This window comes from Schistocerca americana, chromosome X (assembly GCF_021461395.2).
Source record: "Schistocerca americana isolate TAMUIC-IGC-003095 chromosome X, iqSchAmer2.1, whole genome shotgun sequence".
NCBI lineage: Eukaryota > Metazoa > Arthropoda > Insecta > Orthoptera > Acrididae > Schistocerca > Schistocerca americana.
Genome location: NC_060130.1, coordinates 653,084,635 through 653,108,821, shown reverse-complemented (window position 1 = coordinate 653,108,821; position 24,187 = coordinate 653,084,635). Strand labels below are relative to the sequence as shown.

The 24,187-nt window shown below is 38.2% G+C and overlaps 1 protein-coding gene across 1 annotated transcript in view; it reads left to right on the top strand.

The window, feature by feature from the left end:
- The window catches only part of LOC124554758 (neogenin), a 247,122-nt gene that overhangs the window by 44,189 nt on the left and 178,746 nt on the right, over positions 1–24,187 (top strand). Inside the window, exons 3-4 of the mRNA XM_047128409.1 lie at positions 6,126–6,265; positions 21,601–21,765. Coding sequence (XP_046984365.1) covers positions 6,126–6,265; positions 21,601–21,765 — 305 coding nt within the window. The remainder of the gene's footprint in view (positions 1–6,125; positions 6,266–21,600; positions 21,766–24,187) is intronic.

Genomic DNA, 24,187 nt, shown 5'->3' with positions numbered 1-24,187 from the left:
TAGAACTAAACCCTAGCCCCCACAACATGAGTGCGGCGGTGATAATATGAAGACAGCAATGAACACAATGCGTCAGAAAACAAGGACGAGGACTCCTGCAACGGCGCTAGCTGCCGCAAAAATTGATACAGTGAGGGAGATATCCAAGACAAGAAAAGAGCACAACATACCTTTGCATCGGCAACATGAAATGCCTGGAAATGCCACCGAAGGCGATGTTCATATGCGTCCCAATCCTCCGCCTCTCTTCATACTGGGGAAAGGGAGGAGGGAACGGCGCTGGAGTAGACTGCGTGGAGGGCAACATCGGAAGCGCCTGTGTTATGGCTGCCATGAGCTCATTCTGCTGCTTGGCCAAAACCCGCACTAAATCCTCCATGCCGTGGATAAGCTGCGAAACTGGAACAATGACGCAATACGCGAAAGAACGACCCTACTCATCGCCAATTGTGTATTAACACGATTCACGTTGTCCGTCACACTTCACATAGTGTAGACCGGGAACTGTCTGCTAGGCATGCCCGATGTCAAACTTACTGGGCATGGCCCGTGCTGCCTGAGTCGTCGTTCCGCCGGCAGAGGGCGCGGCCGAATTCTTGCGTGCCCTCTGGTGGACGGGACTTTACTTGCAGCAACTATTGTCCGTGATGCGCCGTGCCGATGTGCGCCTCCCGCGACCTTTCAGGTGGCTACTGCAAAAGTAATAGATATAACACAGTGGGTAATAACCGACAATAAAGAACATAGTAGAATCGACATTTTATTGGCAGTCACTTACAGTCTTGGTTTGGACATTTCTTCCCAGCCTTATACACTTCTTTCAAGAGCCTACTTTTTTTTAGGTTATTTCTGAAATCAGTGAAGGTATTTTAAATCTGTCTTGCGACTCCAAGGAAATCCGTATGTTTGTCGCCAAATGTGTTTTGTTTTATTGAGATAAAATAACATCAGTGGTCGTAATGACTATTGTTTCTTGTACCATATCAGCAAAGACAGATAGTTAACTTACGTCTTAACTTACCTTTGTCAGGGAAAAATCCAAAAACTTGTCTGGAAACCAGGGAAATATCAGGGAATTTCACTTGGGGATACTTGTGGCAACCCTGACATCTCATTTTTATTGTGGTGCAACTTTGATAAAATTTCTTTGAATCTTTCTCAATATGCATTACTTGCAGGAAAGGGATTATGAAGTACTGATGCTTTTGACCAATAGTCACTGATTTTTACCTTCTTCACAAGGCACTTTCGAAATATTGCCATGAGAAACAAGTAATTATCGTCAAATTTTGCCATCTGCTCTTTCCCCAAACACGGTTGGAGTTTGACTTATTTTATCTTCTTTGCTGGACTGTTATTGATTCAGCCTACTGATTTTTAACTTCTTCTTCTTCTTCTTCTTCTTCTTCTTTTTTTCTCTCCATTGGTGTATATGTGAGAAATAATTCATCTGTGCACAAGTCAATTCAAGTCAAGTGATGCCTTTGCACTGGCAATTTTCTGAAAAGGGTCCATAAGAAGAGGGTCATCAGCTGCACACCATCCAAGTATCTCATCTGCTGACTACAGTCTCGTAGGCAGTTATGGTGGCAGCTCAAAATACTCTACATTGTCATTTTCCTACCCATAGTCCAATATAACGTAGTTTACTAACAAAATAATTTTGCAAATGTTCATTTAGAGAATACATTATTCCTCTTTGTTACTTTCCTGAGCACTCAGCTGCATAGAAATCTGGATTAGTATCAGAAAAATCCACTTGTCCTTTTGGATCAGAATCATCGAGTACAACTTCTAGGGCATTGAAAATGTGGCATCTAATTTAGTTATTTCAAAGCTATAGTTGTTTCAACAGCAGATTAGCAAAAACACAAGTAACTGCCAAAAGTAACATGAAACACAATAAAGGGAAGCAACACACAAATTAATGCTGTGAAGTGCAGGTACTTTAGAATCTGGTAACTAGGTAATAGCACAACCTTCTGCAAACTAGATAACTTTCAACTAAGGACATGAACCACAGTGACAGTTAAATTTTTGTGCACAATACATGCCAGACTCGTGCCTGACTAAGTGCTATCACCCAAATCCTACTTAGGTGCCATCCACAATGTTTTAATCTTGTTGTATTTAAGATATAATGACAGTCTGTTGAACTTTTGCTTTACCTACATTGTTAATCCTACACATATCATAATGAATCTTCCGCCACCCAAGGGCTTCAGATTTTTTAAATTATTTCTCTGATGAGATACAATTCTTGAGTCTGGAGTATGGGACTGTTTTGTCGCATTTCCTTTTAGTCCTTAGTGTTGAGTAGTGTGTGGCTCAGTGTGTAAGTACCAGACTACAAAACCAAAAACCTCTGGTTTGATCCCCGATCAGTCCTAGGGTTTTTATCTGTGACTTATTGCTTCTTTCACCTCGACAGTGATTGTTGACATGAAAAATGGTGAGCAGCTACTAGGGTAGCAGAGTACGTGTGGCGTGCACACGGGGGTTTTTTAGGTTAGAGGGACCCCCCCTTGGGCGAAACGATAAAATACCTGACGGCTTACCAGAGAGGACATTATCATCGTTGATAAAGAACGTCCGTCCTCAGAGACCAAAAACAGGAAAAGTTAACGTAATATTGGTAAACTGCAGGAGTATCCAGGGCAAGGTTCCTGAATTAGTATCTCTTATTGAAGGAAATAGTGCGCATATAGTATTAGGAACGGAAAGTTGGTTAAAACCGGAAGTGAACAGTAACGAAATCCTAGACACAGAATGGAATATATACCGCAAGGATAGGATAAACGCCAATGGTGGAGGAGTATTTATAGCAGTAAAGAATTCAATAATATCCAGTGAAGTTATTAGCGAATGCGAATGTGAAATAATCTGGGTTAAGTTAAGTATCAAAGGTGGGTCAGATATGATAGTCGGATGCTTCTATAGACCACCTGCATCAGCAACCGTAGTAGTTGAGCGCCTCAGAGAGAACCTGCAGAACGTCGTGAAGAAGTTTCGTGATCATACTATTGTAATAGGGGGAGACTTCAATCTACCAGGTATAGAATGGGATAGTCACACAATCAGAACTGGAGCCAGGGACAGAGACTCTTGTGACATTATCCTGACTGCCTTGTCCGAGAATTACTTCGAGCAGATAGTTAGAGAACCAACTCGTGAAGCTAACGTTTTAGACCTCATAGCAACAAATAGACCGGAACTTTTCGACTCCGTGAATGTAGAAGAGGGTATCAGTGATCATAAGTCAGTGGTTGCATCAATGACTACAAGTGTAATAAGAAATGCCAAGAAAGGAAGGAAAATATATTTGCTTAACAAGAGTGATAGGGCACAAATCGCAGAATATCTGAGTGACCACCATCAAACGTTCATTTCTGAGGAAGAGGATGTGGAACAAAAATGGAAAAAATTCAGAAAAATCGTCCAGTACGCCTTAGATAAGTTCGTACCGACTAAGGTCCAAAGCGAGGGGAAAGATCCACCGTGGTATAACAATCATGTACGAAAGGTACTACGGAAACAAAGAAAGCTTCATCATAGGTTTAAGAGTAGTCGAATCATAGCTGATAAGGAAAAGCTGAACGAAGCGAAAAAGAGCGTAAAGAGAGCAATGAGAGAAGCATTCAACGAATTCGAACATAAAACATTGGCAAACAATCTAAACAAGAACCCTAAAAAGTTTTGGTCATATGTAAAATCGGTAAGCGGATCTAAATCCCCTATTCAGTCACTCGTTGACCACGATGGCACCGAAACAGAGGACGACCGAAGAAAGGCAGAAATACTGAATTCAGTGTTCCGAAACTGTTTCACTGCGGAAAATCGTAACACGGTCCCTGACTTCAGCCGTCGCACGGACGCCAAAATGGAAAATATTGAAATAAACGATATCGGAATTGAAAAACAACTGCTATCACTTAGTAGCGGAAAAGCATCCGGACCAGACGAGATACCCTTAAGATTCTACAGTGATTATGCTAAAGAACTTGCCCCCTTTCTATCAGCAATTTATCGTAGATCGCTGGAAGAACGTAAAGTACCTAGCGACTGGAAGAAAGCGCAGGTCGTTCCCATTTTCAAGAAGGGTCATAAATCAGATGCGAATAATTATAGGCCTATTTCGCTTACGTCAATCTGTTGTAGAATAATGGAACATGTTTTGTGTTCTCGTATTATGACGTTCTTAGATAATACAAATATCCTTCATCATAACCAACATGGATTCCGCAAACAGAGATCATGTGAAACTCAGCTCGCCCTATTTGCCCAAGAAATTCACAGTGCCGTAGACACTGGCGAGCAGATTGATGCCGTATTCCTGGACTTCAGGAAGGCATTTGATACGGTTCCGCACTTACGTTTAGTGAAAAAAATACGAGCTTACGGAATATCGGACCAGGTTTGTGATTGGATTCAGGATTTCCTAGAAGAAAGAACACAACATGTCATTCTTAACGGTTCAAAATCTGCAGATGTAGAGGTAATTTCGGGAGTACCGCAGGGAAGCGTGATAGGACCTTTATTGTTTACAATATACATAAATGACTTAGTTGACAACATCGGTAGCTCCGTGAGGCTATTTGCAGATGACACGGTTGTCTACAAGAAAGTAGCAACATCAGAAGACTCGTACGTACTCCAGGAGGCCCTGCAGAGGATTAATGCATGGTGCGACAGCTGGCAGCTTTCCCTAAACGTAGATAAATGTAATATAATGCGCATACATAGGGGCAGAAATCCATTCCAGTACGATTATGCCATAGGTGGTAAATCATTGGAAGCGGTAACGACCGTAAAATACTTAGGAGTTACTATCCGGAGCGATCTGAAGTGGAATGATCACATAAATCAAATAGTGGGAAAAGCAGGCGCCAGGTTGAGATTCATAGGAAGAATTCTAAGAAAATGTGACTCATCGACGAAAGAAGTAGCTTACAAAACGCTTGTTCGTCCGATTCTTGAGTATTGCTCATCAGTATGGGACCCTTACCAGGTTGGATTAATAGAAGAGATAGACATGATCCAGCGAAAAGCAGCGCGATTCGTCATGGGGACATTTAGTCAGCTCGAGAGCGTTACGGAGATGCTGAACAAGCTCCAGTGGCGGACACTTCAAGAAAGGCGTTACGCAATACGGAGAGGTTTATTATCGAAATTACGAGAGAGCACATTCCGGGAAGAGATGGGCAACATATTACTACCGCCCACATATATCTCGCGTAATGATCACAACGAAAAGATCCGAGAAATTAGAGCAAATACGGAGACTTACAAGCAGTCGTTCTTCCCACGCACAATTCGTGAATGGAACAGGGAAGGGGGGATCAGATAGTGGTACAATAAGTACCCTCCGCCACGCACCGCAAGGTGGCTCGCGGAGTATAGATGTAGATGTAGATGGTTCAAACTCCACGTTAAACTGTGGGTCCCCCATAACTGGCTTGATAAATCAGTTCAGAGGTCAGAGGCAGACAATAACATACCACCTCTACAGGCCCATGCCCAAGTAAAGCACTGTGGTGTTTGATACAATCTTCGGATTGATGACTGCTTTACTTAAGTATTGAATAATCTTTAGTGTGCTTTGAATGACACTACATCTGCAAGACTTTCAGACTCTTCTTCATGTTGAAACCCAGGTCATGAGCTCAGGAGTTCACCAACATCAAATAGTTCTTGCATGTGAACTAATTATATTTACACACCATTCCTCACTCTTATTACTGATATTTATCTGTTATTAACTGGTCACTTGTTGTAATATCATTTTAAACTTTCTTCATTTTTATAACTTATCATTTCTTTACATGAGAAAGGTAGATATCGTAAAATTAACCATTTCATTAGAATAATGTAAAATGTATTTTAGACTTAAATATAATGTTTTAATTTTCATGTGATTGTGGTCATGTATAGTTACATTCCAGCCAGGACTTGTTGCGTTCTTCATTCTTTACTTCGGAGAGCTATACACTTTCCTTTACCCTCTTTTTCTGCATGTAGACAGCTTCATAAACAGAGGTGCAAAACTGACTATTTAGTGTTTTAACCTCAAGATCAATTCTTGTCCTTAATATTCCTGATCTTGTGATATTCTTTTGTGTTTAAAGGTCACGGCTTGATAATGGGTCATTGTCAGTGCACATTGGATCAGCTGCCTATGATGAATTACAGGGAAACTACCAGTGTATTGCTTCACTCCCACATGTTGGATCAGTTGTTAGCCGAAAGGCATCACTCACTTTGGCACGTAAGTACAGTATTTTAACATTTCAGTGGCATCTGTTGCCTGTACTAGTTGTATCTGCAAATCCTCCCCCCACATAGTAATAATTATTATGATAACCTCTGGGTTCCTGAGAAATAACTCTAATTAAAATGCTAAAATGATCATATGTCAAATGATTAACTGGCCAGATGACCCATTTCATCCCCATAATGCCGGTGAAAATTGTGTTTTTGCCCTGTCCCAATAAATCATAAAGTAAAAAGGCAAGAACAAAGTATTGACTGAAATCAGGCGAATGGGAGTAGAAAAAGGCAATAGAATTTAAGGGATGGATGTATGAAGGATTTGAGAAATTACCTTACTAATGAGGACAGTTATCAGACATTATGTCAGCTTTTCTGAATTAACATTCTCACATTTCTTGCATGATGCTCTATACTGAACAGTATCACTCACAAAAACTATTACTTTTTTTAGAAATATGGATTTTTCACAACCAGTAATGTTGATGATGACTGATGCCCAAGTAGCGAATACTTAAACATTTGACAGACAGTAAATATTACCCAACATACATACAATAAAGGCCCGGTTAACTGAGCTCAGGTCATCCAAAACTTGGCTTATCCAAAACACCTCGAAACATCGCAAAACAAAAAATTAATACTGTGCTGCACAGAAATAATTAGAAAGTGAGAGTGTTCTATAGCTAGTGGGAAGAGAATGGTGCCCAACCTTGAGTTGTTTCTCCAGCCACCGATTCACCAGTCTAAATATAGCTACACTTTCTACAGTAGATCATTCAGGTGGTTGTTTACTTCTGTTATACATGTGTTTTTTGTGCTATGCCACCTAAGCGGGATTATGTTGTGACTACTTTTCCTGATAAATTAGTTGCTGTCAAAGAAACTGAAAAAGGAAGTTTATTGAAAACTGTTGTTGCTAATTATGGAGTTGGTGTTTCTGTTGTTTCTGAATGGGTGAAGTCTAACTTTCTAGAGCAAGCTGTAAAAAATCTTCACAGAACAACCCGGAAAACATCTCATCTACATCTACATGATTACTCTGCAATTCACAATTAAGTGCCTGGCAGAGGGTTCAGTGAACCACCTTGAAGCTGTCTCTCTACTGTTCCACTCTAGAACGACGCACGAGAAAAACGAGCACTTAAATTTTTCTGTGCGAGCCCTGATTTCTCTTATTTTATTGTGATGATCTTTTCTTCCTATGTAGGTGAGTGCCAACAGAATGTTTTCGCAATCGGAGGAGAAACCTAGTGATTGAAATTTCATGAGAAGATCCCCTCGCATTGACAGACAGTAAATATTACCCAACTCGTGTTACATATATACATACATACAACATACACATGTACATACAGTAAAGTTTTTGTTTTCATGATTCCCACTCCAATTCACATATCATGTCTGTGGCGCAATCTCTCCGATTTAGCGACAATACAAAACGAGCCGCCCTTCTTTGAACTTTTTCGATGTTATCTATCAGTCCTACTTGATGCGAATCCCAAACTGCACAGCAGTACTCAAGAATGGGCGGACAAGTGTAGTGTAAGCAGTCTCTTTAGTAAATCTGTTGCACCTTGTAAGTGTTCTGCCAATGAATCGCAGTCTTTGGTTTGCACTACCCACAATGTTATCTATGTGATCGTTTCAGTTTATGTTATTTGTAATAGTAATCCCTAAGTATTCAGTTTAATTTACAGCCTTCAGATTTATGTTATTTATTGCGCAATGGAAATTCAGTGGATTTCTTTTAGTACTCATGTGAATAACTTCACACTTTTCTTTATTCAGGGTCAATTGCCACTTTTTGCACCATACAGATATCTTATCTAAATCATTTTGCAATTTGTTTTGGTCATCCAATGACTTCACAAGACGGTAAATGACAGCATCATCTGCAAATAATCTAAGAGGGCTACTCATATTGTCTCCTATGTCGTTAATATAGATCAGGGACAATAGAGGGCCTATAACACTTCCTTCGGGATCGCCGGATATTACTTCTGTTTTACTCGATGACTTTCCATCTGTTACCTGTTACTACGAACTGTGACCTTTCTGACAGGAAATCACAAATCCAGTCGCACAACTGAGGTGATATTCCATAGGCATGCAGTTTGGTTAAAAGACACTTGTGAGGAATGGTGTCAAAAGCCTTCTGGAAATCTAAAGATATGGAATCAATGACATCCCCTGTCGATAGCACTCATTACGTCATGAGTATAAGGAGCTAGTTGTGTTTTGCAAGAACAATATTTTCTGAATCTGTGCTGACTGTGTGTCGATAAATCGTTTTCTTTGAGGTACTTCATAATGTTCAAATACAGTATATGTTCCAAAACCCTACTGCAAATCGACATTAGTGATATTGGCCTGTAATTCAGCACATTACTCCTACTTCCGTTTTTGTGTATTGGTGTGACTTGAGCAATTTTCCATTCTTTAGGTACGGATCTTTCCGTGAGCGAGCAGTTGTATATAATTGCTAAATATGGAGCTATTGTATCAGCATACTCTGAGAGGAACCTGACTGGTGTACAATCTGGCCTGGAGGCCTTGCCTTTATTAAGTGATTTAAGCTGCTTTGCTACACCGAGGATGTCTACTTCTAAGAGGGTTGAATGAAAAGTAATGCCTCCACCTTCGTTAACTGGGTTTGGATGGGTATATTTTAATAAATCAAATGCAGAAATAATCCTTAGAATGTCATCTTTAATTACCAATATTTACTTGTCCACATAATCACCAGCCAATTGGATACATTTCTGCCAACGTTGAACAAGTTTTCTGAAGCCGTCACACAAGAAGTTGACACACTGTTTCCGCAACCACAGTCTCACAGTTCTCTCAATGTCTTCATCAGAAGCGTAATGATGTCCCCGCAGATTGTCTTTCATTATCAGAAACAGATGGAAATCAGAATCAGATGGTGCTAAATCTGAACTGCTTGGAGGATGCCGTACGGTGGTGAGATTCAGTCTCTGAAGTTCTGCTGTGGTGGCGCGTGAAGCATCCGGGGTACTCATCATGCACAGATCTTCTGATAGCCAAACAAAGCAATATTGTGACCCACACATTCTTGTGAAATGCCGATTGTGCTTGCAATTTCTCGCTGAGTGATACGACGATCATCCTGAATCAATCTGTCAACATTTCGCTTGTGAAACTCGGTGGTTGCTGTCACAGGACTTCCAACTCTTTGTTTGCCACGCAGATCAGATGTTCCCACCTCAACATCTTTAAACTTACTCGCCCAACAATGCACAGTACTCACATCAACACAATCACCATAAACTGCTTTCATTCTCTGGTGAATCTCCTTTGGGTGACACCTTCTGCTGTCAAGAATTCAGTGACTGCATGTTGCTTAAATCACATTGACTGACAGTCTGTGCAGGGTTCCATACTTCACACTGTAACAACACAACCATTCAATGCTAAGGCTTCCCGCCAACTGGAGTTGTAGAGAAGAGGCTAAGGAAGAAGCCAGTACCTGCCACATACCAATGCTGCCAACTGTTGAAGAGTTTATGAAGGTGGAGGCATTACTTTTCAGTCACCCCTCATATGTCTTTCACCTTGGCAGTTCTTGATTGGAATTCAAGAATATTTACTTTGTCATCTTTGATGAAGGAGTTTCGGAAAACCGTGTTTAATAACTCTGCTTTAGTGGCACTGGCATCAGTGACTTCACCATTGTTATTGCGCAGTGAAGGTATTGATTGCGTCTTGCCACTGGTGTGTTTTATGTATGACAGAATCTCTTCAGATTTTCTGCCAGATTCCGAGACAGAGTTTCATTGTGGAAATTATTAAAAGCATCTCGCATTTGAAGCACATGCTATATTTCGAACTTCTGCAAAACTTTGCCAATCTTGGGGATTTTACGTTCTTTTAAATTTGGCATGCTTTTTTCATTGCCTCTGCAACAGCAATCTGACCCATTTTGTGTACCATGGGGGGGATCAGTACCATCACTTATTAATTTATGTAGTATATATATCTCAATTGCTGTCGATACTATCTCTTTACTATCATTCCACGTCTTTTCAACGACTTTCAAAATGTTGGTGAAGCTCTTTATATCTTTGGTTCACCTGACAATGAGAAAAAGGTATGCCTTTCAGTGGCCGTATAAATGAAGAAAAAGCAAAAATGTTAACTTAGTTGTTTGGTGAGCGATGAAAAAATTCAATTTTCCAGCTCTGGATGGTTAGACAGGTTTAAAAATAGATGTGGCATTCTGTAACTTAATATATGTGGCAGCAAGTTATCTGCAGATCCAGATGCAGTTGATGTTTGGAAAACGAGTTTGATGATTATAGTTGGGGCTACACTAAGGACCATATTTATATTGCTGATGAAACAGGTGTTAATGTGAAGATGATTTTAAGATGTTGCCTACGGGATCCTTAACTTCCTTCAAAGAATTGTCTGCCCCAGCACACAAAATGAAAAAAGAACAGAAAATGATTCTTTTGGCATCAATCACTTCTGGCACATAGACTACCCTCAATACTTATCAGAAAGGTGAAAAGCCTCTAGGATTTAAGAGTGTTCCTGAAATACATTACCAGGTTTTTATAGAGACCAAAAACTTCTTGAATGCTTTGCCAAATGTTTTAGTGATCAGTAGTACTGAAAGTTGTAAAGATATTAACTAAAAAAAATTCCTTAAAAAGGTGAACTTATTGGAAATGCACCTATGTATCATTAAGAGTTAAAACATGTTGATTTGTGTTGTGTTACCAGTGCAATTCAGTCACTGGATAAGGCATAATAATGACATTTAAAAGGCACAGCCATGTGCAATATTTGAGAACCATCCTGCAAGATAGTGACATGCAAAACAAAAACATGAATCAATCTGTGAAGTCAGTAAATAAGAAACAAATAATTTACTGGTTTGCCCAAGTGTGGAATAATGTGAAAGCAGAAACTCTTCAAAATTTCTGGAGAAAACTGTATGATGCTCTTTACAGAGAAGACTTGGAAAATTTTGAAAACTTGACTGAAATGCTAAAAAGAATTTCCAGATGCAAAGACTTGGATATGTGCAAGACGAATGAATGGATTGTCGCGGACAACTTGCAAGAAATGACAAACCAAGAAATTGTAGTTTTTCAGCACTTCAAAACCTTTCAAAAATCTGTATTGTATTAACAAAACAAAATATTGTACAAGTATTAGATGTTCACGGCTTAACAGAAAAAAATTTCTATCCGCAACTGCTTACCTCCCTTTAGTTTGGTTAACCGGGTTTGTACTGTACTTGCTTTCAGCCATGTTTGTGAATATAGCTACTCTAATACAAGAGGCAGAGCACTCCAAATTATATTATCACAACAATATTCTACAAAATGTTATGTGAGTATCAAAAATGTGTGTGTATGTACGCTAACTAAGCTAAACTGCAGGGGACTACATTGGCTGCTCTTTACGTACAATCATGTCTTCATGATCTACATAATCACCAAATGAATGTACTACTGAGGTACATACAGTATGGAAGGACTGTAGCAAATGAGACACATTTGAGGTACAAAATTTGTCTCCTGAGTCTGTTCATTTAGAGCAGCAGTTCCCAACCTTTTTCGACTCATGAACTGCTTCTATGATGATCTGGGTTGGATGAACCACTGACTTTTAAACATACATACAGCACACATGCATAAAATTTAATTCCAAGCAAAAAGTTTAATAACTTTAACTTAACCCTTAATGGTTAAAATCAGAAATTATTCTAGTTACAGCTTGAAAGTTACATGATCTATAGGCCTAGTTGCAATAATCTGTCGCTTGGAATTCAGTGAGAAGGTTGTGTCTGCTTTCCATAGCACAGAGCTTTGAAGTCAGGAACCACAGAAGTTAAACAAAGTCCCAAACTGCTTTCAGCACAAAGTCTTTCTCTGTATTTATTTCTTAAATAGTCACATGAAGAAATTGACGTTTTGCACAAATATGTGGAGGAAATGGGTAATAAAACTGTTATGGATTTATTCGATAATGCTGGAAACTCCATTAAACTTAACCAAAACCCGATTAATGACAAAGATTTATAACTTTTCTGTAAGTGAAAATCAATGGAAATTTCAAGAAGGTACTCTTTTTCATTTACGCTTAATGTGGATTCTAAAACTTTGTTGCCTTTATTAATGTTGCATTTATTAATGTTGCATTCACAGATAGGCTCTTGTTTCTAAAAGCATGCCTGATGGATTGAAATCTGTGCTGGATAATGCAGTGAAAATAATTAATTTTATTAATGCTTGCCCTAAAAATTCCTTCATCTTTGCAGTTCTTTGAGAGGAAATAGGAATCATTATCTCACGCTGAAGTTAGGTGGCTATCTCCAGGTAGAACTACTTCCAGGCTGTCTCATTTGCTACAGTCCTTCCATACTGTACGTACCTCAGTAGTACATTCATTTGGTGATTATGTAGATCATGAAGACATGATTGTATGTAAAGAGCAGCCAATGGAGTCCCCTCCAGTTTAGCTTAGTTAGCGTACATACACACTTATTTTTGATACTCTTTCAAGGGATTGCAAATGCAGTTGTTGTTATTGGACGTAGCAGGGAAATATTCTCTCAAGGTTTTTCCTAAACTTCGTCTTTATGCTCATACAGCCTGGAAGTAGTTCTACCTGGAGATAGCCACCTAACTTCAGTGTGAGATAATGATTCCTATTTCCTCTCAAAGCACTGCAAAGATGCAGGAATTTTTAGGGCGAGCATTAATAAAATTAATTATTTTCACTGCATTATCCAGCACAGATTTCAATCCATCAGGCATGCTTTTAGAAACAAGAGCCTATCTGTGAATGCAACAGTGTGTCCAAGATATGTTCAGTGGTACCAATTTCACTTTAGGCAACAAACCTAGCATAACAGCCTGTCATAGATTTTGCACCATCTGAACAAATGCTTAAGCAATGAGTCCAGTCTGTTGAATTTTCGTGAAAGTATTTGTTGCTTAACTGAAATGTATCTTCTCCCATAGTTCTCTCTTTTAAGGGTCTGCAGAATAGTTGCTCCTCTTCCACAGGCCCCCCATTAACACTCTGAAGAGCCAAAGAAACTGGTACTGGTGCACCTACCTAATATTGTTGAGGCCCCCTGCAGGTGCACATAAGTGCCACAACAATGATGTGGCATGGACTTGACTAATGTCTGAAGTAATGCTGGAGGGAATTGAGACCATGAATCCTGCAGGGCTGTCCACAAATCTGTAAGGGTATGAGGGGGTGGAGATCTCTTCTGAACAGCACATTGCAAGGCATCCCAGGTATGCTCAATAATATTCATGTTTGGGGAGTTTGATGGCCAGTGGAAGTATTTAAACTTAGAAGAGTGTTCCTGGAACCACTCTGCAGCAGTTCTGGGCATGTGGGGTGTTGCATTGTCTTGCTGGACATGAATGGATTCAGGTGATCAGATAGGATGCTTACATACGTGTCGCGAGTCTTATCTATACGTATCAGGGGTCCCATATCACTCTAACTACACACGCCTCACACCATTACAGTGCCTCGACCAGCTTGAACAGTCCCTTGCTGACATGCAGGGTCCATGGATTCATAAGGTTGTCTCCATACCCATACACATCCATCTGCTCCTTACAATTTGAAACGAGACTCGTCTGACCAGGCAACACGTTTCCAGTCATCACCAGTCTAATGTCGGTGTTGACAGGCCCAGACAAGGCATAAAGCTTTGTGTCGTGCAGTCATCAAGGGTACACGAGTGGGCCTTTGGCTCTGAAAGACCATATCGATGATGTTTCAGTGAGTGGTTCGCACACTGACACTTGTTGGTGGCCCAGCATTGAAATCTGCAGCAATTTGTGGAGAGGTTGCACTTCCGTCACGTTGAAGTATTCTTTTCAGACATCGTTGGTCCTGTTCTTGCAGGATCTTCTTTGGCCAGGCAATGTCAGAGATTTGATGTTTTACTGGATTCTTGATATTCACGGTACACTCGTGAAATGGTCGTATGGGAAAATCGCCACTTTATTGCTACCTCGGAGATGCTGTGTCCCATTGCTCGTGCACCAACTATAACACCACGTTCAAACTCACTCAAATCTTGATGACCTGCCATTGAAGCAGCAGTAACCGATCTAACGAATGCGCCAGACACTTGTTGTCTTATATATGTGTTGCCGACCACAGCGCCATGTTCTGCTTGTTTACATATCTCTTTATTTGAATACACGTGCCTATACCAGTTTCTTTGGCGCTTCAGTGTATAATGGATGAAAAGTGACAAAATGGCTAAGTTGGCAACATCAGACGATCCGTCAAGTTGAATCGCAGAAGAAGGACTGTCACGATTTCTTTCCAAAATTTCATTTTTGACATTATTTGACATGTCATTAATCTTCATCTACCTGTGTACTCCTCAAACCACTGTGAGGTACATGGCAGAGGGTAGGTCTCATTGGACCAGTTATTAGGGTTTCTTCCTGTTCCATTTCACATATGCAGTGCAGGAAGAATGATTGTTTGAATGCCTCTGTGCATGCAGTAATTATTCTAAGCTTATCCTCATTAACCCTAGGTGAGTGATACGTAGGAGGTTGTAGTGCAATCGGGATAGTTAACGTCTGTCTTCAGGGGTCTGCCAGTTCTGTTCCTTCAGTATCTCTGTGACACACTTCCACAGATAAAACAAACCTGTGACCATTCATGCTGCACTTCTCTGTTTATGTTCAATATCTCTGCGCCCCCCCCCCCCTCCCCCCCATTGTTGAAACCTTATCAAGATCTGACTGAATATTTATGCAACTTCTCTCAGATAGTATTTCATTATGGATAACCGCATCATTTGCAAAAAGCCAGATTTTACTATTAATAGTGTCTGCAAGGTCATTAATATACAACTTGAATAGCAAGGGTCCCAACACACTTCCCTGGGGCACATCCGAATTTCTACATGCAAGATAACCTGCTCTGTCCTCCCTACCAAAACGTTCTCAGTCTAGTCACCAATTTCACTTAATACCCCACTATGATCGTACTTTTGACAATAAGCATAGGTGCAGTACTGAGCCAAATGCTTTTCGGGAATCAAAAAACACTGCATCTACCTGGTTGCCGTGATCCAAAGCTTTCAGTATGTCATGTGAGAAAAGTGTGAGTTGGGTTTCACATGATTGATGTTTTCAAAATCCATGCTAGTTGGCATTGAGGAGGTCATTCTGTTAAAGGTACATTCTCTTTGAGCTCATAATATGTTCTAAGATTCTACAACAAATCAGTGTCAAGGATATTGGGCTGTAGTCACTTCTACTACCCCCCTTGTAGATTTGTGTAACCTGTGCCTTTTTCCAAGAACTGGGTATGGTTTTTTGTTCAAGGGATCTATGATAGATTATAGTCAGAAGAGGCGATAACTCAGCCACAAATTCAGTACAGAGTGTCAAGGATTCCATCGACGCCTGGAGCTTTGTCCAATTTTAATGATTTCAGCTGTTGCTCAACACTAATACTTATTTCATTCACCTTTTCAGTGATATCAGGTTAAGATGGGAGCAATTCTCCTGCGTTTTACTTTGTAAAGGAGCATTTGAAAAGAGAGTTAAGCATTTCAGTTTTTGCTTCGCTACCCTCAAGTTCAGTTCCTGTCTCATTCACTAGGGACTGGACACTAACTTTGGTGCCACTAACAGCATTTACATATGACCAGAATTTGTTTGGATTTTGGGAAATGTCATTTGACAGTATTCTGCTGCAGTATTCATTGAAGGCATCACACATTGTTCTCTTCACAGTCAAACAGGTTTCATTCAGAATATCTCTATTTATGGTCCTACACTTTGTTTTACATATATTATGCAGTAATCTCTGTTTCTTTAGAAGTTTCTTTACACTGACTGTATTCCATGGAGGCTCTCTTCCATTATGAACTGCCTTACTGGGTACATATCTTTCCAGTGCTTGGTCAACTATTTTTTTAAACTTGAGCCAGCATTTCTCTTTGTGCTCCTGATCTGTGCTGAAAGTTTCAAGTTCTTCAGTGAGATATGACATTACTGATTCTTTTATCTAGTTTACAAAAAATATATATCTTTCTGCTTGTTTTTCATTGTTGTCACAACTGTGCCATGGTCACTGATACCAGTTTTGATGTGGAAATCCTCAAAGATGTCATGTATATTTGTTGCCATTAAATCCAATATATTTCCATCATGAGTGGAGTTCCTAACTGTCTGTTCTAAGTAGTTTTCAGAGAAGACATCTAGTAGTTCCACAGGATGTATTATCATGCCCACCACTAACAAAACTATAATTTTTCGAATTAATTTTTGGACGATTAAAGTCTTTACCAAAGATTACAGTATGATTGGGGATCTTACGTACAAGTGAACTAAAGGTTTTCTGTAAAGTTTTTGGTTACATCAGGAGGTGAGTATGGGGGGCGATAGAAAGATGCAATTATTGTGTTATAACTACCTGTGATACTGAGTCTTGCCCAATCAGTCCCACATGCAGCTTCAGTTTCTATCTCGGTGGATTTGAGCTTCTTGTCTACTGTGACAAATACACTTCAATTTCCCATTTTCCTATCTTTTCCATATACACTTAAATTTTCCCCCAAAGTCTCACTTCTATCAATTTCATGTTTCAACCAGCCTTCTGTACATAGTATTATGTGAGATCCCCTGCTTTTCATAAGTGCTTTTGTTGCGAATGTTTCGACAGTTTACCACGAGGCATTTAATACTCTCCCCTGTGGGATGCATTTCTTTCACTCTTATGCTGATACTTTTGCGTTTTCTACAGCTATTGGTATCTGAATTGGATGGAGAGTCGCCTAATCTAAAAAATCCTTGCGTGCACCCTACACACAGTCAGCTACCTGAGTGGCAGCCTCTGATGTGTAGTGCACACCTGACCTATTTGGGCGGGATTCTACAGTTCTCAACCCTATAATGAAGCACTTTTTTCATTTTTTTTAGTGAATCCATAACGTCTTCGTGTGGCGTATAGAGAAAATAAAAGTCTGTCGACCTTCTGTATTTCTGTTTTTCAGTTTTATTTCCGATACTTGCCGGAAATGAACTCTAAAAACTGAAACATCCGACATTTAATGACCGTTAATTCAATACACACATTTGCTTCATTGCTATAAGTGTTAGGAAGAAGAGTCCAGTCTATATCCAGTCTCTCTGCAATGAAGAGAAAATATGTGGTTTTTATTTATTTTTATTTTTTATTTTTTACAGGTCAAACAGTTACTAAGTGCGTCTTTTCTTATGTGTCTGTTGTATTTATTAGATAATGTGTGCTACCATGTGTAGCCTTCCATGTTCAAATTTGAAATGAATTTTTGTTAAACTTGTATTTCATCTTTTATACTACATACATAAATAAATTAATAACATTTATGTGAACATCTTTTGTTTTATTTATTTTGTTCTAACAAGGTGTATTTCCTCAGTCATTTATAAATCAAGTTACAGGTTTCAGAAATCATTTTAGTTAAAAATTGTAGGGATACAACAGCACTGAATTTGAAGTCCTCTTAACTTCTGCCACTTGCTAGAAATCATAAAGCAGTTAACAGCCTCTCCTTGCAGCTTACAGCCTCTCTCATGACTGTATTTTTGTTCATTAAGAATGGTTTGATGATATCCAGCAGCTCCAAAATGCATGGTTCATCCCTTCTTAGATAATTATGAAAATCGTGAGATCCCAACTGCTTAAGTAACAGAATGTGGGTGAATTTCTTTCCTTGCATTAGCCACTTCTTTGCCCACTTCCTTCTCTCGGCCATTTTTGGCCTTGTTACCTTTGAAACAACCAGGGCAAACCCCATTTTTGTTTCTGTGTAAAATCAAGCAGGATCTCGTAGAACATAAACACATTGAACTTAAGATAAACAAATCACAACAACATGAATGTGCTGAATCACTGAGTGCAGTCAGTTGGGATGAAATTGGTCGGTCAGTTGGCCAATAAATATGTGTGTGTGTGTGTGTGTGTGTGTGTGTGTGTGTGAGGGTAAGAGAGAGAGAGAGAGAGAGAGAGAGAGAGAGAGAGAGAGAGAGATGACTGCCTGCTATGAAAGGGGAAAAGTACTATGCTAATTACAGTTGTGCTTAAGAACTTTTGTCTGAAATACAGAAAGCGCGTGATTGCTATTTTTGTAACACACATGTCCCCATTGTAGAAATAGACACAAAATTAGTCAGTAGTCAACATTTGTTGTAACGTATGTGGTCAAGTTCATTGTCATTGTCCGTTAAATATTGAGAAATGTATTACCATAAAGTGGGGGTACTTTGCCCATAGGAGGTTAACATTTTTCCAACTCTGAACTCTGACAGAAGATTCAGCCTTGCCTAGTACATATTCTAGTAAACATTTCTGAATGGTTTTGATTCTGTTCAATAGTTGACAGTTTCTACTAGCTTATATGTTTGAGTTATTCTGCGACTCACTATCTTGGATATTTTCTGCTAACAAAATGTGTACTGCTGTATTTTTGAGGTAATTGTTGTCAATTAAATGCGGTATTTTCTACTAGAAAACCACAACAGTATTTTCAGTACTTTGTTTTATATCTGATTCAACTTGGGATGAATCTTATTACATTGAAAATGATTACTACTAAGAGATTAATGTTGTTATAGTATGATGCAAATGTAAATGGGAGCTAGGACCTGGAATCCGTAAGAAATGGAACACTTGCTTTGGAATGTCACAAGATTTCTAAACCAGTGCCAGATACTAGTAAATGACTTAAGACAAGGAAAAATACAGCCAGTGCATGATTATTCTAGTGATGAAGACTTATTAGAACAACAAATTCATGGTTAAATTTAGACAAAGATTGGGTACTGTATAGAAGAAATCAAATGGAAGTGTTAGCAGCATCTACAGAGAATGAAGAGAGCCTATCAAAACCATAGGAAAAACTGAAGCCAATCAGAAAGGAGATTGGTGTGTTTGTCTTACACAGTGAGAAAATAAACATTAGCATGGTATTATTGAAAGTTTTAATGAAGATAGTGCAACCATAAAAAGTAGGATGCCATCTCTTGATAACTGGAAATGGCCTGTAAATAAAGATGTGTTTTTCAGAAATGAGATGATGTAGTTGAAGGTATAAACCCCTCAGAATGGTTAATAGTTGAAGGTATAAACACCTCAAAATGGATAAGTGAAACAGGCATTTTCTCAATTCTAAAGTTGGTCGATAGTGATGAATTCGTGCAAAATATTTTCTTAGTGTAGTCACTGACATTTTGACACACCAACATACCTAATGAAACACTGACCTTTTCTTTGATAACAAAACAACACTAAATTTTGTTCATGTTTGTTACTTTTTTACATCTGAAATAAAATAAAAAGTTGCACTATCCTGAATGTTCATTATTTTTGTTCCTTTAATACCAAAAAATACATAAATGTTGGTCCTATAAGAAAACATAATAAATTTTAAAGAGGTTAACATTGCCACGAGCTGTTGTCCTGTCATAAAGTAACGCTTATATTAAGTGGAGCAAAGTAACTCACTCCAGGGGCTATTTTGCTCCAATTTTTAAAACATTATAAAATTTAAAAAATAAATCTCTGATGTCTTTGTATGTTATTAGATGGTTTTTACTTTTTTTAAAAATAGACTTACCTCATTTTCAAAAGTCATTTTACAAAAGTACTATGTATTACATGATTTTATTCCAGCAAAGTTAAAACTATGAAGATTTATTCAAACTAAAACCGAAATCTCGATTATTATCAAATGTGTTCATCATGTCTTTATGATAATGACTCACCCAAATTTTATTGCTTTTGGAATAAGTGTTTTTTTTTAAGCATTCTGTGGTAATACAATTAATATCATAAATCATTGAGAAGCATGGCCTACCGTATATGATTCAATCACATATTCAATATTTCTTTGATAGCTTGGGCTGTTATCTTTTGCCACTGGAATACTGTTAATGTACAGGATGGTTTCCACAAAGACTAATACAAAGGAGAAAAGTTTAAGAGAAGAAAGTGTAGCATGTAAACAACTGTTTTTCACTTACATAACTGTTTTTCACTTTCACTGGTTCCTAATTTATGAAGGATGAAACCACTTTTAATAGCTTTCTTTATATCTGCCGAGTGTGTGCCAACCATGTTAGTTTGAGATGTAAGTGTATGACTAGCCATCTGTCTGAGCGTGTTTATTAATTCCGTCAGTTAGTTTATGGTGGAAAATTTAAATAGCATCAGCTTCGATGCTACTTAAAATATGGATGTCGTGTGTGCGTGTGTGTGTGTGTGTGTGTGTGTGTGGGGGGGGGGGGGGGGGACACATTTAAGAGTACCTATTATGCCTTCTTTCTTTTCCCACCTTTAATATGGGCCTTATTCTAGGGTAATTTAGCAACAGCTTAGTAGTAGTAGCAGTAGTAGTTTACCACATAAAACATAAGTAAAATAGGAAACAAGATGAGAATAAGCCAGCATAGTGGGAGTAGACAAACCTAGCTTCTTTGAAGCTACTTTCAGGATGGTAGAACACATACAACCAGTTCTCTGAAGTCAGGTGGGTTAAGTCACATGATGATAATTTCCGGTCCAGAATGTGAGTGCAGCCAGGCATTTTACTGGTATGAGACACTCCTGACTGCTGTCTGCATACATTTGTGTGTGCTTCCATAGTGAGTGATGGGTACCAAGTGCTGCTCATGCTGTTTCGCCATACGGACTCTACTACTTACAGTTACTTTAGTGGACAGACATACTTGCAGTTACTAAACAATCATTCCATTAAAACAGTACAATTTCCGAAATTATGATTAACATTTAACTTATCACTTACTTGGAGCCAAGAAATCAAGAGCTGTACCTTTTGTCGTATCTATACATATTACAATTTTAAGTCCCTCACCATGTTTTTCTGTCTGTATGTGAAAGCTAATTCCGGAAACTACTGTAGGAGTTTTGATATGGCTTTCACTAACAGGCAGGCTGATTCATGAGGAAGGTTTGTGTATGCAGTTTATTACCACTATGTCTGACAAGTCACCTGGCTGTAGTTACCTGTGCAAAGCTGGGCCAGGTTGCTATTCACTGTTGTTACTGTTACAGGATACAGTAGTAGAGTCATGTTTGCTAATGTATAAGTGATTGTATAAATTGTTGTTGTGTGTTGCTGTGTATATTCTAAGATATCTTGCATAAAACATAAGAGGATATGTTAATTATATAGCCTCACCTGGAGACATTCAGTAGAATAAAATTTTGTGCTTGTATCACAGTTCGTAATCATGTGTACTTATATTTTCATTTGATATATACCATTTTCTTTTCTCTTCCTTTTAGCACAACTGCAGATATCAACACCTCCAAAAGACATAATTGTGTTTCCAGGGCAAACAGCTTTTTTTAACTGTTTTGTTGATGTGTCTTTGGAAGTCAGTGTCATGTGGTTGAAAGACAATCGGCCTCTCCTCTTGGATGAGACAAGAATGCTCGTTTTGCCTTCTGGTAAGTTTGACAGTAATTTTGTTTTATGATGGATCAGCAACCCTAGTAGAAAAAAGGAGAAGTGAACATTAAGAAACAGACACATTTTCATATAGGTAACATGATTTTGCTTGACTATATAGTGAATTATAGCCCAGTGGAATCACAGAAGTTGTAAAACTTGTCATGATTGAACTGAAATTAATTTATTGAAATTTTGGTGGTTCAGAAGGCAAATCTAACATCTGAAAAATCTGTAGGCATTTTACTTACATAAATTTGTTTTTGTGCATAATGTGAGTAATCCAGAAAGTGAAAGCAATTTTCATCCAAAAACTTTCAGGCCCACCATTGATGAACAAATCTCCAGTCATTCCCTGCACAAGACGTTCTATGTTGCATGTGGTGTATTTCATAAGGTGGTTTTTCACAAAGCCATGTACACCGTTGAGAAAGTAAATTCAGCTGTCATGAAGAATGGCAGTACATCATCTTGATATCCTACCACTCCAGTCTGTTGCATAATCCTTATTCTTGTTTATGCATATAGCTGTTCATTCTTCAGAAGATATGTCAATCCCTGTTAATTGTAGCATTTGAAACCTGTCTGAATAGTTATTTTCTTTCAAACATGCTTTGTTTTTGTTCCCCTAGTCAATATTAGTGATCCACCTGGACACCTAACACAATTTATTATCTGGTGGTGGGATGTCTTCGTTTTTGTTGGAAGGAAGTCGTTGCAGTGCCTCTGTGTGTGTGTTCAGTTTTAAGCCATTTACACATTGTTGTTGTGGTCTTCAGTCTTGAGACTGGTTTGATGCAGCTGTCCATGCTAATCTATCCTGTGCAACACATAATTTACAAAATTGTAGATCATCCCATGAAACAGTTTTTCCACATTTGCACATTCATGTTTTACACTCAAAATTGATACCAACTTTGTTGATAGATCATGCTCTGTCCTTCTGTTTGGTGCACAAAACTGACTTATGAGCTGTTCAGATTTCATCCATTGCACTATTTGTTTCTGCGTTGAGTCTTTGTTTTCACATGAAGCACATTTAATTGACTCATGAAGTGACTCTGTACTATGTGTACTATTTTGACATCTCTGAAGTGATCATAGGAATGTGGTGCATGGCTTTCTGTTCACCCAAAAAAATCTCTGATTTGCAAACTTAATCACTTTTATATTATCAGTAATTCATATCGTAACACAGTGTATTTTAATCACATCAACAGAAATTTGTCATACTTCTGATACGCATGTATTTACTCTACAGTATGTCATTGTGTCATGTGGTTATAAGTCAGTCACTGACTCAGCTTGAAGATCACTGTGCAGTTATCAACAAAAATATTGGAAGAAGGAATATTGCTGTCCATGCACGAAAGATGATTGAATATTCTATCCACCTGGAAAACTGCAAGAAACACATTCTATATACCTACTAATGATAATTTTTCAGTCTTTAAATTAAGAAATGTATGATTAAATTATAGCTGGTTTTTGTGACAACTTTCCATGATATGATTTTTATTTCTCTTAGAGACCTTCAATATTAAATATAATAAAACAACAGTAATATTACCATTGATATAATAATAGTAATAATAATAATAATAATAATAATAATAATAATAATAATAATAATAATTATTATTATTATTATTATTATTATTATTACACAGAAATTAATGACACATACAACACAGAACAAAATTATAAATGAAGAACAATAAGGCTGTTGCAAAGGAGCACGAGGATGTAAAGAGCAACTGATTAGAGATGCAGAGGTGACATATCAAGCTAAAACTAAACAAAGGTCGCTACACTATGCATACATCGATTACCGAAAAGCTTTTGATAGTGTACTCCACTCATGGTTACTACAAATATTGGAAATATACAAAGTAGATCCTAAATTGATACAGTTCCTAAACATAGTAATGAAAAATTGGAAAACCACACTTAATATCCAAACAAATTCAAGTAATATCACATCACAGCCAATACAGATTAAGCGTGGAATATGCCAAGTAGACTCATTAAGTCCTTTCTGGTTCTGTCTTGCACTGAACCCACTATCCAAAATGCTAAATAATACAAATTATGGATATAATATAACTGGAACATACCCACACAAAATCACACATTTGCTATACATGGATGATCTAAAACTACTGGCAGCAACAAATCAACAACTCAACCAATTACTAAAGATAACAGAAGTATTCAGCAATGATATAAATATGGCTTTTGGAACAGACAAATGTAAGAAAAATAGCATAGTCAAGGGAAAACACACTAAACAAGAAGATTACATATTGGATAACCACAGCGACTGCATAGAAGCGATGGAAAAAACAGATGCCTATAAATATCTAGGATACAGACAAAAAATAGGAATAGATAATACAAATATTAAAGAAGAACTAAAAG